We start from the raw sequence: 17356 nt of genomic DNA, 5'->3' as shown, positions 1-17356 counted from the left end.
AAAAAAACAAAAAAACAAATGTATTTCTCTTGAAACCTCGTCAAGTTTCCCACGCTAACATGTTGATCTATCACGTGATTAACCTTGACATTATTCTCGGAAAGTGTAATAGATTGAGTTCTCAATTCATAATGCCAGGAAATTCCATGTTTTTAGTTTACTGTTGGGAAAGACTTGGAAACAATATTATATCCTGTTGTTATTTTTTCTTTTTAACCAGAAACAGACTCTTTCTTTTTAAAATGAATTGTTTGAAGGTAACACGCCAGCAATTTGGTTAGCACTTTTTTTTTGTACTTAGATTCTCTGTTAAAGTTGTTTTTTTTTAATTTCTTGTAAATGTTTGTTTGTTTGTTTGACATGTCTCGGATGTTCCTTCAGAGTTGAAGATAGTTTACTTCCTAGTCCAAACCTCCCGCAGGACGACGGGGGATGGGACCGGGCAGGGTTTGAACCCGGGACCATCGATAAATCCAAGACAGTCCAGCGCGCAAACCGCACGACCAGGCATCCCTCCATCTTTCGCAACTCCTCAGCTCTTCGCTGGATAGAAATGTAGACCTACAGCTTGTCTACTCAGAACAGGATTCTCTTTTTAAAAAGCTGTGATTCTATTTCAAATTCAGTTGAAGAGCAGGAAGCGATGTTGAAAAAAAAAATTTTTTTACTAGAATGTTAGAATAAATTGTAATATAAATCAAAGAACTCAAACCAAAAAAAAACACAACGAATGTACTTTGTTCCAATTTGTTTTGGCCTTTGTTTTATTTATTTTTTGTTGTACGCATTTCGAATTCAATGATCAAATTCGTTTTTTAAAACTATCCGTGAGATTTTGGGGTAAGGTTCATTGTTATTGTAATACAAACTTCATAACGGATAATAACGATTATTATTATTAATTTGGCTGAAAAAATGCAAATAATATCAGAATGCCTAATTCAACAATAATTTATACATTCACACAAATTATTGGACAGTTACTAATCGCGAATAGTAACGAAACCTTGCTCTTAGCTTTTTGTTTCTTCACCATCATCAAAGATCGCAATTATCAATTCGCATAGATCTTTTTTTTTTATATACAACGTTTCGCATTCAAACTGGAGACTACACGATTTGAAAGAATAATTAAAGAAAAATGAAACCTGAAGAGTTCTAAATATGTATGTGTGTATCACAGACCTATATATATTATACCTAGACTGGAACACGGAATCAAATCCTTATCCGATAATGATTAGATCACAGACCTATATATATATAGAGAGAGAGAGATTGTTATGTACGTAACTCTTTTTCCAAGCTGTAAGGAACCGGCGTACAGAATAAAGGAAGTGTTTATAAGCTAGTTTTTTTTTTGTTAAATATATCTGAAACTTTTTTGTGCCCTTTTTAGCACTGCAGAATCCAATGTTCAAAGTTCTTTGTTTATAGCACAAAACAATGTCACTATATATATATAAAGGCCACAGTTTCACTCTAGGAGGCGCGGTAAAGCGCTTGGGTTCCGAACCTGGGTCCCGGGTTCGAATCTTTGGGAAGACTGGGATTTTTAACTCTTTATCTCCGTAATTATTTTTCCACGTTCTGACAAAATTGTTAATTTTTCACATTTGTACATTCTACCTTGTTACGATTTAACTTCAATAACATTTTTGTTTGTAATCAGAAAACGTTTGACTTTTGGTCTAGAATTATAGGAGAATGTGTGCTCTTCTTATATAACACAAATTATACTTTCTACAACCAAAAATTAATTTAATTTAATGGGGGTCAAATCGACGATGGCATTGTTAATTCGGAGACAAAGAGTTTAATTTCGGATCTTTGGGTGCCTCTGAGTTGGGGAAAATAAAGTCACATGGCACTGATTAAATTGTATCTTTTAGAATTATTGGCTAGTGCATTCATTAAAAATAGTACACTAGAGATTATAGTTTATTTTTTTTTTTAGTTGGCAACACTGCTAGCTCACTTCCTTGCTACTGTCACATGGTATCGTTGAAATCTTGAATGTATTCGATCAAATTAGTTTTATGTACGTTACATATCAAAGAGTTCCACAGAGTAAGCAAAGCAAATGAATGTTATCCAGTGGATGACATAATGGGCCATAATAGTGTATATGCTTATAAGGGAGACTAGAATGTGAAAAGGGGTGTTTCTAAATTACATTAGTTGATGACTCAGACATAGCAAAAGTAGTTTGTTATAGAATAGTATAGTCAGGGCTTTTTTTGTGACGGTAATGCATACAGGCACCTTTTTGAAAATATTATTACTTTTCTTGTATTTTAACGTATATTATTAATTTTTGGTAGTTAAAAGTTAGGCAATCAATTACTGAGTACCGGGACCTAATTTTTTTTTTTGGTTACCAAAAAAAAAAAAAAAGCACTGAGTATAGTATATATTATTACCATCTACAGGGGTCGTTATAAAGTGTGTCATTTTATTGAAGAATGAAAAAAATAATTTTTGTCAAAATATTTAAAAAAAAATGAAAAATCTTCACACAATTAAAGCTATTTCTTGTCAAATTGCTAGAAAATGTATAGTTATGATGAATTCAGCCACTGGAGGTGGATGGTAATTATAAAGTTCATTGTTATAACGCTTGCGCATTCCTTGAAAAGAGAAAAACCCACAAAGTTATGAACATACTTTTGCTCTGTCCTCAGCCCAACTTACACTAGGCCAATAATCCTTTGTTTTCAGCCATACATTTTATGTTATGTAAAAGTTTAAGCTCTAATTAAACACATTTGTACTTACCTATAAAACCAAGGAACAAAAGTGTTGGCCAAAGAATAAATAAATACACACACAACAATAAAACACGGGCATTAATTGGGTCCTGAATGCTGGTTCACCTAGTCCAAATATGACACAGAGAAACTGATGTCAATTCTAATGACATCTACACACTCTCAGACTTCAATTAATGCACAGTTCAAATCTTACTTTTCCTAGTAATATGCTCGGGTGGAAAAAAAGCAGAAAGTGAAAAAAAAAAGCGCTATAAGATGCTGGATGAATCGTTTTGAAAGGGGATGGGCGCAAAATGGGGAAACATGGAGACGGGGGTAATGGGTGGGTGCGCCAGTTCGGGGGTAGCGCTAATAACGAACTCTACGAACTGAGACCAAAAAAAAAAATTCAACGAAGCGCGCGTTTCGCGTTCGCGAGACCATCGCTGGCTCACAGCATAAACTAAACTGGAAATCTCCTGAAGTTCCTTTCTTTTTCCTTTTAAAAAATGTGTACTTTTTTTTTCATCATTATATGCAATGTTTTTTTCTGTCTGGACTTCTCAGAATCTCCCAGAGAAAGGAGACAAACGAAACGAGTCTTTGGTTCTCTGATAAGGAAACTGGAGCTTTAGAGTCTAGATCTAATTAGTCATAATAGTTTCTTACCATTCATTAGCATTGATTGTATCCTCCAAAACTAAAATCTACCGCCGAAAGAATTATGTTTTTAAAATGTGTAGAAAATGAATACGGATGTCAACTTTTAATGCTGATATTTAGTCATTTCTAGTTTGAAATGTTGTTACAGGAGTGTCTTTGAATGAACAGAAGACTTTAAATACCGATATTTAGCATTTGTGTAGCCTGATTAAAAAAAGAGTGTCTTGAAAGTTGAAATGTTCATAAGAATGTAAAACTGTTACTTTTCGATACAGACACTTAGCATGTCGATATGTCGTGCTGTAGGACAAACTAGAGAATGAGGAGAAATAATAAACGTGAGGGACATATTCGAATGCATGAGATAGCTGCGTTTCTCCATGGAGTTGGCTGCATCCACATGTACCTAGAATACCTGGAAACATAACGGATCCACTTCAGTTAGCAGACGTTTCCCGTCAGAAAAGTTGGACATTGCTAAGAAATCTGTCAGTACGTCTAGAAATACGAGTGTTAAAAGAGCTATGTTACCTCAGTGCATTGATTATCTTTCTCTCTCTCTTTCTCTTTCTCTCCATTTGTCTTCTCATTTCCTCCTTCCCTATCATTTGTTCACTCTGACTTTTCTTTGACTAATCTTTTCTTAACTGTTTATTTACTATTTGTTTCTTCGTCGTTCCCTCATTTTTCTTTCTCCATCCTTTTCTCTCTCTCTCTCTCTCTCTCTCTGTCCCCTTCTCTTTCTTATTACTTACTTATTCCTATGTCTATATTTCTTTCAATAGTAGTCTTTTTTCCCTTCCTCTCTCTGTCTCTCTCTTTCTGCCTCTTTTACTCTCTAAATCTCTCTTTAGCCTCTTTTTCAGCCCGTGTCTCTTACTCTAGCTTATATTCTTCTCACTGTGATCTCGTTGTCCTAGAGCAGTGTTTCCCAAAGTGGGGTACTCGTACCCCCAGGAGTGCGGCAATACTTTGGAGGGGGGTACACGTTGAACCTCATTATATCTGCTGATTTTTTTTAAAATACCCATTTATTATGTTATGGCAATAATTTCAAATTAATTATCAATTAGTTTCAATGCAGATACTTCAATATTATTTGATTTTAAATTTGTAAAACTCATAACCAGTGTTATTATCCATTTAAAAAAATATTAAGAAGGTATGAAAAGGAAAATGAATAATTTTATTTACTATGTTTATGGTAACATTGAAATGGTAAATAGCAAACCTAGTCATTGAATACTTAATTGTAAGAGAGTTTGAGTTTTTGAGTTTAGGCACATCGGCACAATTTAGGCCATGTCGTGCCCGTAATCCTTTAAGGATAACTCTCCCTTTAAATAACAAGGGCTAAATTTTATACAGTTAAATCATTAAAAACAAGGTCTATTCACAGTTAAAATAGTTTCTGATGTGCTAATAAAGTGGCAATAGAAAGTCGTTTTAAAGCTTCGCCATGAGGTCATTCTTTACGCGTCTCAAAACATTTTTTTCAACAGACATTAAGTCGAAACAAAAGAGACTATTGGACGTTGAACAATATCTTAGATTAAAGTTAACACTCAGGGGAATCAACTTAGACTATATAATTAAAGTTAACACTCAGGGGATCAACTTAGGCTATATAATTAAAGTTAACCATCAGGGAATCAACTTAGACTATATAATTAAAGATAACCATCAGGGAATCAACTTAGACTATATAATTAAAGTTAACACTCAGGGGATCAACTTAGACTATATAATTAAAGTTAACCATCAGGGAATCAACTTAGACTATATAATTAAAGTTAACCATCAGGGAATCAACTTAGACTATATAATTAAAGTTAACACTCAGGGGATCAACTTAGACTATATAATTAAAGTTAACCATCAGGGAATCAACTTAGGCTATATATAATCTGCCATCTCAGCACAAAACAATTTCATTCTTCTTATAGATGCAAGTAGATTTAGGAAGCGGGGGGGGGGGAAGGGGTACTCAACGTTACATCAACTATAAAAGGGGTACACTTAGGTCACAATTTTGAGAAACACTGTCCTAGAGCATTGCCCGAGTCTTCTAGCGAGATCTGTCAGTGAAATGTGAAGAATAGCCTGGGACATTTGACCTTGACTCTAGCTACACGAACACATACACACACAATGAAGGATGAGCAGTGTGCCAAATATAGAATGGTGAATGGTTACTGAGAGGAAAAAAAAAGGGGGGGGGCGGTGGACAATAGAAGTGTTGCAGGTATTTTTAGAAATCAAAGTTTGCTTGCTCTCACGTCTGCAGTTCTCACTTCCTTTATGAGATAACTTCCGCCCTCAAGATTGACCTCGCTCTTTGTAGTGCCTAAGATAAAAAAACAGTGTGTTCTGAAAGGTACCATACATCACCGCCTTCATTTGACCGCTGTACTGGGAATAAAGGAATAACCTTCTGTGTTACGATCTTATTAGTACACTTAAAACTCACCTTTGACTTCTGACACACTCAAAGGTCAAACTTTGATTACACTAAAAATAAATCAACTTTCAGTAAACGATCAAAATGCGTTGCTAAAAACAGCCAAAAATCTCTGACTTGGGTTTCTGACAGCCAATGATATAAATTGTAAAAAGTCAAATTGAGTTGCTTTGCTTGTAGTCTCCGTCTGTTTGATTTCACACAGTGGTTGTTGTATTGAAGTGTAGTCACATTGAGATTGAGTTGCTTTGCTTGTAGTCTCCGTCTGTTTGATTTCACACAGTGGTTGTTGTATTGAAGTGTAGTCACATTGTAAAGCGTACTTCGGTTTATAAATAGCTTGATTGGAAGCTCGATGGCAAAGTGGAGGGCTCAACTACCCAGCATATAGTTGACATTAGTTGGGGGAAGTAAAGGGCCGTTGTACTGGCCACATGACACCTTCGTTGACCGTCGGCCATACAACCAGATGACCTTTACCCTATAGATCTCAAGGTCTGAAAGAAATAGAGGCAGAACAACGCTAACACGGCGTACGTTTGTAATAAAACATCTACGTTACAGTCAGTATCCATAGAAGGGAAAATTTTCATGAATGGTCAGCATTGATAGAACTTAAAATTGACATGAATGGTCAGCATTGATAGAACTTAAAAGTGACATGAATGGTCAGCATTGATAGAACTTAAAAGTGACATGAATGGTCAGTAGTGATAGAACTTAAAAGTGACATGAATGGTCAGTATCTCTAGAAGGGAAAAGATAAATGAAAGTAATCAAATGTAGATCAACTTTGTTTCTTCGTTGAAAATGAATGGTGGCGTTATAAATGTTCCCGTGGAGTGGCCCCCAGGAGAGAGTGGAGGCTGTTGAAACAGAGAAATGAAGGATGGCTATCTAGAGAGAGGTCATTGGTCATCTAACAATTCTTCATGGATCACGCCTCTACGACTTGTTCGAATGAACAGTTCATGCCAAGAACTCTCAGAGACCAACATAATGCTGTACTTGTCTTTTTGTTTCCTTTTCATGAAGTCTGTAGAGAAATAAGCTCAAGAGTTTTGTTTTGCTCTTCCAGGCTGGACCTCAACATGAAAGTCATTGCTATTCTGTCTGCAATGCTGGCGTGTGTCGAGTGTTTACGATGTTTGAATTCAAATGGACAAAACGTAGATTGGTAGGTAACTGTTATAACTTAAGAGCTTTCTCTCTCTCTCTCTCTCTCTCTTTATTTTTTCCCAGTCTCTCAGCCTCTTGTTTTCCCAATCTCTCAGCCTCTTGTTTTCCCAATCTCTCAGCCTCTTGTTTTCCCAATCTCTCAGCCTCTTGTTTTCCCAATCTCTCAGCCTCTTGTTTTCCCAGTCTCTCAGCCTCTTGTTTTCCCAATCTCTCAGCCTCTTGTTTTCCCAATCTCTCAGCCTCTTGTTTTCCCAATCTCTCAGCCTCTTGTTTTCCCAATCTCTCAGCCTCTTGTTTTCCCAATCTCTCAGCCTCTTGTTTTCCCAATCTCTCAGCCTCTTGTTTTCCCAATCTCTCGGCCTCTTGTTTTCCCAATCTCTCGGCCTCTTGTTTTCTCTGTCTCGTCTTTCTCCCCCTCTGGAATTTAATTTGTGTCTTTTTCTTTTTGTTTTTAGGTCATACAATGTTAAACTTAGACCACTATGTGTAACGTTGATAGACTTGAAGTCTGATCTATTAACTGAGGTCGCTGTGTATTAGCCAGTAAGATAGATACTATACAAGTAAAAACAAAGTCTTCCTTACTGGTGTCCTTAAATGTAGCTCTCTAGCAATTGAGAAAGTCTCCAGAACAACAACTAAAATGTAATGAGACAGTAACAGATTAATTCATACAAGTAGAGTTTCCTTTCTATCCATAACAACAATGTGACTTTATCTCCAGATTGCAATTTTACTTGTGTTCTTTTCTCGTAGGTTAGTTTTGGCTGTTATTGTATTTTTTGACTTGCCAGTATGGCGGTGTTTTGTGTGTCGATCAAATGATGAACCTTTTCTTCTCTGTCTGCTGTGTTTATTTTTTGTTGCTCTCAATACTGCTTACTTTAGTGCACCCATGGCACCTTATGGATTGGCAACTTTTGCGGTTTCTTGATGTATGCAAAAAAGTGCGACTGGTCACAAAACATCAAAACGTTGCTATTTGGTCAGTTGTCTAAATGCTATTTGAAGTGCACACACTAAATGAGAGACATTGCGTTAGATGTAATAAATTTTCATGAAGTTTCTTACTCGTTTTGGTACTGTTCGTTTTTATTTTTTGATTGCTACCAATTACTATGGAGCTCTAGAACAGTACCAATACTCTGATAGTATTAACTAGTTAACATTGAAGTCAATTCAAGGTTGATTCAAATAAAATATTAACATGTTTGTACTATATGCATTTAGGTTCTCGGTCTACAAATCTGCTTTGATTCGAAAAGTTCCCAAATTTCAGAAAGGTCTGGGTTTTTTCTACCTTGATGAGGACAATTCAACGTGGACACTGTCCGAAGCAACCATTGCTGATTCTGGAACTCCTGTGGCTAATACAGTCACCCAGATCTACACAAGCGCTGTACGTGGTATAGACTAATAGCATTTAGTATCCATGTTGTACATTTCATATTGTCATAGGACATTTTGTACATTTTGTTGGTCAGATTTGCAATATTTACAAGCTTATGTCAACGCACTCTGTCTGTCTGGTAAAAGGTTTGAACATGTTATTCCTCCCACATCGATTCTCGGATCAAGTTGAAACTAAAAACAATTATTTTTTGATACAAACCCCGTATGTAAGCTTTGTATCAATTTTTTTCAAAGAATTTAAAAAAAAAATTCTTGTTGTTTGTCAGATTTGTAATTTTTTTTTCAGATTTGTACAGATTTAATAAAATAATTACACTTAACCTTAACTCAAGAAACGTGACTTAACGAAATATAGTGGTCCCTAGTTTGTCGCGTAAGTTACATTCAAGAACCATCCGTAATCCACGAAATTGAGAGCAGGAGTTATAGCCTAATTCCATCATAGAAGTTCGTAGCGTGCAAATTTTTTCTAAACAATATTATCAATTTCAGTTTTGGTATCTTGAAATTCAACATTTATTTTACTTTTACTTTTTAGAAGACCAATTACAAAAAAAATAAATAAAGCTAAGAAAAATGGAAATCTGAAATCTTTAATAGCAAATTTGAGTGTATCTTAAAGCAAAAGAAGAAATAGTTTTTAGAAACAGCTGTTATTAAATCTTGTCTATTTCTTCTACTAATGCGTGACTAATGTCTCCAGAGAAGTTCCTGGATGTACTTGCTGTACAATGACGAGCCTCCTTCTGGTACATCACAGAGCCTAAAGGGGCATACTAAAGGTAAATACTTTATTAGAGTGTAGGCCAGGGCCTATCAGAATTAATATTCAAAACACATTGTAATATTTTACTTATCAATGAAACAAATTTGTCTTTTACTATTACATTATAATGCCCCCCAGAAGTTTAAAATTTACATTAGAATATAGTCATTTTGGTTAACTAGAGGTTACATTTATATTGTTGTTTTTTTGTCAATGATTTGTTTAAATATTCTTTAATGTTGTTACTGTTTGTATGATCTGATTCCCAGGTGTGGTAGCTTTTGATAAGACGTCTGGTTTCTGGCTGGTCCACAGTGTACCTAACTTTCCTCCCCCTACAAGCGGAAGCTATTCCTGGAACTACAATGGTTCTAAGTATGGTCAGATCTTTCTCTGCATCACTTTTCCTTACAGCCAGTTGGGTCAGATTGGTAAGTACTGAGCGTGTCTCTGTGTAGATCATGTTTACTCAATTACAGAAGATATTTAACAAAGGTCGTGTTACGAAGTTATTGCTTAAGTCAAACCACTCTTGTTATTCTAGAAGACTCTGAGTCATCTTTGTACGAGTCCATCTCCTTTGTTTCCAGCATTACATCGTTTATGAGAATATTTTGGTTGGCGAACTTCTTGTCAAATAGTCCGATCTTTTCTCACTTGTTCTTATTGAGTTGGACCTAAACCAAATATAAGGAACGTATATTTATTGAATAGTCATTGAATACCTTTTCAATACATAATGACTACTAATTGATGGGACATAAATCTCAAATGTATCTAAGGCCAAAGATTGCCGAGTGTGCCATGTAGCCAGCAGAACGACCAACCGCATTTACTTTCCCAAAAGGTACCCATAAGGACCTACACCTTTAGTAAATTCATTAAATTTAAAGACCCTTCAGGAGAGAAGATTTTATGGAAAGTAGCATTTATACATAAAACACTGAACCCTAATCCTACAAGATCAAAAAACAAAACCTAAAATACTCAGAAAGACACAAAGATAAAGGCACATTCCTCGTTCCATATGCTAGGACAAATTTGTACAAATGTTCCTTCTTCCCCAGTGCTATTAGAGCATGGAATGGGTTGCCTGAGTCAGACAGGAAAATCAATGACTTGGCAGAGCTTAAGTCATTGATTAACAAGCATGGCTAGATTAACCTAGGAATACGCGTAGGACGTAATCAACTTCTTTTTTGAAGTATAAATGATAAGATAAGATAAGAATGGACTACAAATCTCGAAGTAAAAAATCCAAGGCCTCACCTCTCTCAGTCACCACGCACGACATTAAAATCTCTCCTAAACTGACATCCTCTGTTCGTATGCTGCCTTCACACGTTGTTGCTCTCCCTTGAATTTGTTCATTCTTCAAAAGTATCTTGTGTTCCTGTGCAATGTCTTTGCTTCTGTTCACAGCCTATCAGCTGTTCATGAACCGGCCTCATGTGTATGACTCCAACATCCCATACCAGATAGCAGCAGACTATCCACTGTTACAGCAGATAGTGATGGGCAAGAGACCCACTAGTCCACCCTGGTACAACGTCACGCAATTAACTTCTTTGAACGGACAGAACTTTCTCAGTTTCGCCAAGGCAGATGAATTTGATAAAGGTAGGCCAACACCTAGAAGAACATCTATCAATCTTGCTATGAACTAACCTTGATAGACTTCTTACTGGAACATCTATTAATCTTTCTATGAACTAACCTTGATAGACTTCTTACTGGAACATCTATTAATCTTGCTATCAACTAACCTTGATAGACTTCTTACTTAAACATCTATTAATCTTGCTATGAACTAACCTTGATAGACTTCTTAATGGAACATCTATTAATCTTGCTATGAGCTAACCTTGATAGACTTCTTACTTAAACATCTATTAATCTTGCTATGAACTAACCTTGATAGACTTCTTACTGGAACATCTATCAATCTTGCGTTGAACTAGGCCACTGTGACAAGTCAAAAACTCGCTGTCAGAGTCACTCTAAATTATCACAGCATTAATTATTATTGTTCATTATTTATTTATTTTATTTTAATTATTTCTCCATCCTACCCCTGAATTCTTCACCCGCCACACCTTTTCCTCTCCAGGCTAGACTTAGTTGACCACATTGGAGATAGCTAAGGCGCGTCCCTTCATTTATCTGCCCTTGATCGGGGAAAGGTAAACACACAATCTCTTTTGTCTTGCCCGCCGGATGTCTGAAGGACGGTCGCGGTTGACCCCACCTTGGTTTGAATGCAAGCTAATCCTTCTCCCCCCCCCCCTTTCTCTCACGTCTCTCTTTGATCTAAGAGATTACCCTGGTCAACACACAGCGTGATATTCCAAGGTGCGGCTCCCACCTCAAGTCAAATCCACCCACGTGTAAGAAAAATCTTAGCCTTGGACATTTCCGGTGTCCGCCCACGCTTTTCAGGCATATATATATAGTAAACCAACTCAAATCACCCTCTCTTTCTCATTCGAGCTGAGCTATCGAGTCTGGACTATATCACTTATTCTTTCTCCTAGAGGAATACCTGGTGGTAAGCCGAACTTAATCACAAGTTCCATCTTAATTACTCTGTGTATATTTCCATTGGATTTTATCATGTGTATTTTGCTTAGTTCATTTATATTTGATTAGTGCATTATGTATTTCTCACTGGCGTAAGTAGAAAACATAAACATGTGATGTGTATATATTTTAGTATTGCATTAATCTATTAATGCTACGTTGCTCAATTGACCATTGATGCAACCATGTATATATTTGTACACCTTAGTTTATTCCTTTATCTCGGCTGACAACCGTGATAATTCTACTAGCGCACTGATACTGCGTTTAGAGAAGATATATGAATTATCTCCGCTTTACTCATTTTACTCTTATAAGAGTTACCCCGCTTGAACGGACACACTCTACATTCAAGCACGCTCCATTGTTCTCGACCCACGGTCATATGTAAACAAATCGTCTGGGTCGCTGACCACCGCCCTTCCCCCCCCCCCTTCTTTCTCTATCCACCTGTGTTGTTTATTTGAGATTATTATTTCTCCTGCTATGTACATTTTTATATTATTACTTTCCCTTTTATGTACATTTTTATATTGCTACTATCAGCCATCTATTATTCCAAACCCCATTTGTCATCTTCTCCCAATTATGCTCTAAAGCAATTTTACCAATCTGACGAATGCACCTCAGTCGAGGGCATCGATAAGATGCTTGAGAGACATGTCCTAACTTGTCTTTGTTTATCCGCAGCCTCCCTCAGGTGTCTGCCTATTTATCGGATTACTTATCTGCCTATTTATGTGCTGAGTGCTATCCAGCGCTGCACTGTCCTACTGAGACCCGCCTATTTAGTTGCCATCGAGAATCACCTATTGCCTAGTTATTGGATCAACGATCTATTTACCTGCAGTTGTGCTTAGTGCTATTCAGCGCTGCACTTTCCTATTGAGTATCGTCTACCGCCTACGGAGATCTACTCAACTCTACTACTTGGCGCTATCGGCATTGCCCGCCTATTCGACAGCCCACCTGTCAAGCTATTAGGCGCGACGTCCCTATAGAGTCAGATCTGTGCGAGACGTCATAGCTACGCCAACCCCCTGCAACTCACTGGACATATCCTGTTACCCACACTGCCCACGGCAGATCAGCTCTGCCCGCAGTAACCTTGTGCCCACGGTATCCGGCCACCCGCCATACTGTGCCCACTACAGATACTAGAACTTGGGACTGAGACTCCACAAGAACTATATCGCCGGCGTCCCTCTATCCGCTAGAGCGCCATCTCCAGCTGCAGAACCTCAAGTCAGGACACAGCCAGCTGCGACATCAACAGGACAACCAGCTAAGTCAGAGGACAAAGTGACATACTCTCTTATTAGGTGCAAGAGTGATGATTAAACATAGAATATACTAGAGATAGATGCAAACCCTCCCCCTTTTTATTATTATATGTATATTTATGTAAATAAATATCCTTTATCTTAACTTTTGTATCTATCTTTCATTGCTTTGTCTCGTTGCGTGCCTGCTCCCGATTCATATGCTGATAAGTGGGGGTGTGATAGCATTAAAAATAATCATCCCCTAGACATAAAACGTGCCAAACACACGTCACATTTCCCCACCTGTCACATTTTGGCGAGCCCGTCCGTGGATTTAACCCATTAGTACAGCAGGCACGAACAGGCAGCAATAACTAAATTCCATATCAATATTTTTTTTTTCTTTTTTCTAAAAATATTTATAAGTATCATCACTTCGCATTTTCAAGAGTGTCACTTTTGTCATATTTTCATTTATGATTATTATTGCATTTTATTTGTAATATTTCATTGCAGGAATTTGTGATTAACGTAGGCAGACACCGCATTCCTTTTGCACTCTTCCGGTAAACAGCGACTCACTTTTACTAACCCACTTTCTTTATTTCTAGCTCAATCCCATTATCCATTCTATCTGCCCCTCCACCATCCTAAAACCTCTCATTACCCACCCCTCATCATTATGGCCAGCGGCACTCGCTCCAAGTCTGAACCTGACCGCAAGCAGCGGATAGCAGATATCATGGATGAGGCTAAATTGTTTAGCGACGCAGAGCAGAATGAATACATCAAGGGACGACTTGCTGCTCTTGATAGAGAGGAACGGGAAAAACTGGCAAGGGAGCATGAAATAGCTATGGAAAGGGAGAGAAGGGAAACTGAAACAGCGTTGAAGGAAAGGGAAGCGAGAAAGGAAGCTGAAATAGCTATTGCTAAAGAAAGAGAAAGAAAGGAAGCTGAAATAGCCATAGCTAAAGAAAAGGAAATTACAGCGAGAGAAAAGATAGCCGCGGACAAAGAGAACGAGGCCGCCCGCCAGGCTTCTTCCGAGTCACGCCCGGCTAGCCCAGCATCCTTTCAGAGTTCCTTGAACGGTCTACCCCACATGCCAATGGAGCACTTCGACGACAAGACAGAGAACATCGAAGTTTATCTTGTCCGATTTGAGGAAGTAGCACGCTTTTACGGTCTGCCAGAGGAGAAATGGTGCTTCCGGCTATCCCAATGCCTCCGAGGCAAAGCCTACGAAGTTTACTCCAAACTTCCCTCCGGCCAGAGAGAGGACTACCCAGCCCTCAAACAGGCGCTACTCGTCCAGTTCGAGTTGACCGCCGAGGCCTACCACAAAAAGTTCAGAAGTTCCCGCCTCGAACGCAGAGAGACCTACGGCAACCTCTGTGAGAGGCTGGACAAGTACCTTGTCAGGTGGCACGCCCTCAGCCAATTGCCAGAGACTTTTGATGGCCTAGCATGCCTCATACTCTCTGAGCAGCTGTTGGAATGCATGTCCCCAGAGGTCAGAGTTTATGTCAGGGAGCAACAAGCGACCGCGCCCGCTGACATAGCTTCCGCCGCTGACCGGTACTTGAACGCCCGTAAGGACTTAAAAGGTAAAGCAACCGCGACAGACCAGCAAACAGACCAACCAACTTCTCCTGCCCAGTCCAACCTTGCTCCTAAAACTCCCCAGCAAAACCAGGCACCAGGTCGGCAATCAGCCCCTCATGGCCACAATAACCGCCCCAACCACCAGTCTCGCTATAATCAGGCCAACTACTCTCAGCGTGACTCACGTCATGGCGCGCGTGACAGTAGACCCGCTCCACATCGGCAGCAGCAGGCCCCACGGACCCTATCAATGGTGGCGCCAGTCCCTCAACCCTCTGTGATTGATCCCTTTGACCAACCAGAGGAGGACACATACGTCGTCTCCACGATGGCCGTGGCTCCTCAACCCACTGCCGTTGATCTCAGCAGATTAGAACTCCCACCGGTGCTACCTCACCCCACCTCTTCGCCTCCGGGAGTAGAGAACATTCTGGCTAACGGTGTCGAAGTTTTGGGCCTTTACGACTCAGGCTGTTCGTTCGGCGCGGTTATAAATAGAACGCTGATTGACCCATCGGATCTCACTGGTGGAACAGTGACAATCCAGTCCATAGACCGTGGCACTCCTCCGCAGGTTCTACCTGTCGCGAGGGTACACGTGGAGTGCAGGTACGTACATGGCACCATTGACGCCGCTGTCATGGACACGCCAGTATATGACTTTATTCTAGGCTCCAAATATGTCCCTCTCGGAGTAGTCCATAAGCCATACTTCTCTCTGCCCGTCGGTAGATCGACGAAGCAGAAACGTGGCAGCGACCAGCTGGTTGGAAGCCCTGGTCGCCTCGCTAACGCGCCTGGTCCCGACTCATCAGCGAAGCTCAAACCGCTTTGCCCTGGCGTTGACTCTGCTAGGAAGTCACGAGTTAAGTCGTTTACCCGCACTCGTGAGGGTCTACTTGACCCAGGCTACTCAGCCAAAATTAAACGACATTCCTCTGACATTGACAGTGTCAGAATGCCCCGAGGTAAGATGAACCCTTGCTCTCGCGGACTCACTCCTCTTCATGGCTTTTCAGCCACCATTCCGAATCAACCTTCCCCTGGCATTGATAGTGTCGGGAAGTCACGAGGTAAGCCTAACCCTCGCGCTCGTGAAGACTCTTCTCACCCTGGCTCCTCAGCCACCGATCATAATCAACCTTCCCCTGGCATTGACCGTGTCAGGAAGCCACGATGTATGCCAAATTATCACACTCGTGGGGACGTTCTCAGGCAGAACTCCACATTCTTTATCAGGCCACTCTTCCCTGACATTGATCGTGTCAGACGAAACCGAGGTAAGCTGACTACTTACTCTCGTGAAGAAGCGCCTCACAGCGGCTTCGGAGGTAAGCCCCAACGAGCACACGCGCCTTGGGCACCCCGCCTAAGCCCTAATCACACTCCCCAATCCGCCCCAGGAAGGAATTATTACTCACCCAATCGCCCAATCTACTCTCCCAAGCAACCCCATATGTTTCACTCAGGTGACTACATACACAGGGACGGGAAGTAGACCACGGACAGACTTGGACAGACTCTCCTCCTGGCATGGCTATCCCTTTATTTTTCCAGATTTTTTTTTTTCTGATGCTGTGATAACAACTGATCTTAAAGTTAGAGTGACATCAGTCTGCTCGCACTTTATGGATCTTTCTGCGATAGATCCATCTTGGCGGCGGCGTATGTGACAAGTCAAAAACTCGCTGTCAGAGTCACTCTAAATTATCACAGCATTAATTATTATTTTTCATTATTTATTTATTTTATTTTAATTATTTCTCCATCCTACCCCTGAATTCTTCACCCGCCACACCTTTTCCTCTCCAGGCTAGACTTAGTTGACCACATTGGAGATAGCTAAGGCGCGTCCCTTCATTTATCTGCCCTTGATCGGGGAAAGGTAAACACACAATCTCTTTTGTCTTGCCCGCCGGATGTCTGAAGGACGGTCGCGGTTGACCCCACCTTGGTTTGAATGCAAGCTAATCCTTCTCCCCCCCCCTTTCTCTCACGTCTCTCTTTGATCTAAGAGATTACCCTGGTCAACACACAGCGTGATATTCCAAGGTGCGGCTCCCACCTCAAGTCAAATCCACCCACGTGTAAGAAAAATCTTAGCCTTGGACATTTCCGGTGTCCGCCCACGCTTTTCAGGCATATATATATAGTAAACCAACTCAAATCACCCTCTCTTTCTCATTCGAGCTGAGCTATCGAGTCTGGACTATATCACTTATTCTTTCTCCTAGAGGAATACCTGGTGGTAAGCCGAACTTAATCACAAGTTCCATCTTAATTACTCTGTGTATATTTCCATTGGATTTTATCATGTGTATTTTGCTTAGTTCATTTATATTTGATTAGTGCATTATGTATTTCTCACTGGCGTAAGTAGAAAACATAAACATGTGATGTGTATATATTTTAGTATTGCATTAATCTATTAATGCTACGTTGCTCAATTGACCATTGATGCAACCATGTATATATTTGTACACCTTAGTTTATTCCTTTATCTCGGCTGACAACCGTGATAATTCTACTAGCGCACTGATACTGCGTTTAGAGAAGATATATGAATTATCTCCGCTTTACTCATTTTACTCTTATAAGAGTTACCCCGCTTGAACGGACACACTCTACATTCAAGCACGCTCCATTGTTCTCGACCCACGGTCATATG

The 17356-nt window shown here is 39.6% G+C and overlaps 2 protein-coding genes across 5 annotated transcripts in view; one reads left to right on the top strand and one right to left on the bottom strand.

The window, feature by feature from the left end:
* Positions 1 to 3079, bottom strand: part of LOC106065426 (hemicentin-1-like) — a 93221-nt gene extending 90142 nt beyond the window's left edge. For 2 of the 3 annotated variants that reach the window (XM_056039861.1, XM_056039862.1), the window contains exon 1: positions 2779 to 3079. The gene's annotated coding sequence lies outside the window, so the exon portion shown is untranslated. The remainder of the gene's footprint in view (positions 1 to 2778) is intronic. The other variant, XM_056039863.1, reaches the window with a different exon arrangement.
* LOC106077106 (plancitoxin-1-like) overlaps positions 1 to 17356 on the top strand; it is a 42280-nt gene that overhangs the window by 16496 nt on the left and 8428 nt on the right. For both annotated transcript variants that reach the window (XM_056039865.1, XM_056039864.1), the window contains exons 2-6: positions 6956 to 7054; positions 8287 to 8455; positions 9173 to 9251; positions 9505 to 9666; positions 10658 to 10855. In XM_056039865.1, coding sequence (XP_055895840.1) covers positions 6969 to 7054; positions 8287 to 8455; positions 9173 to 9251; positions 9505 to 9666; positions 10658 to 10855 — 694 coding nt within the window. In that variant the 5' untranslated portion in view covers positions 6956 to 6968. The remainder of the gene's footprint in view (positions 1 to 6955; positions 7055 to 8286; positions 8456 to 9172; positions 9252 to 9504; positions 9667 to 10657; positions 10856 to 17356) is intronic.

The sequence above is a fragment of the Biomphalaria glabrata genome, chromosome 9 (assembly GCF_947242115.1).
Source record: "Biomphalaria glabrata chromosome 9, xgBioGlab47.1, whole genome shotgun sequence".
Classification (NCBI taxonomy): Eukaryota; Metazoa; Mollusca; class Gastropoda; family Planorbidae; genus Biomphalaria; species Biomphalaria glabrata.
This window is presented reverse-complemented; position numbering and strand designations above follow the sequence as displayed.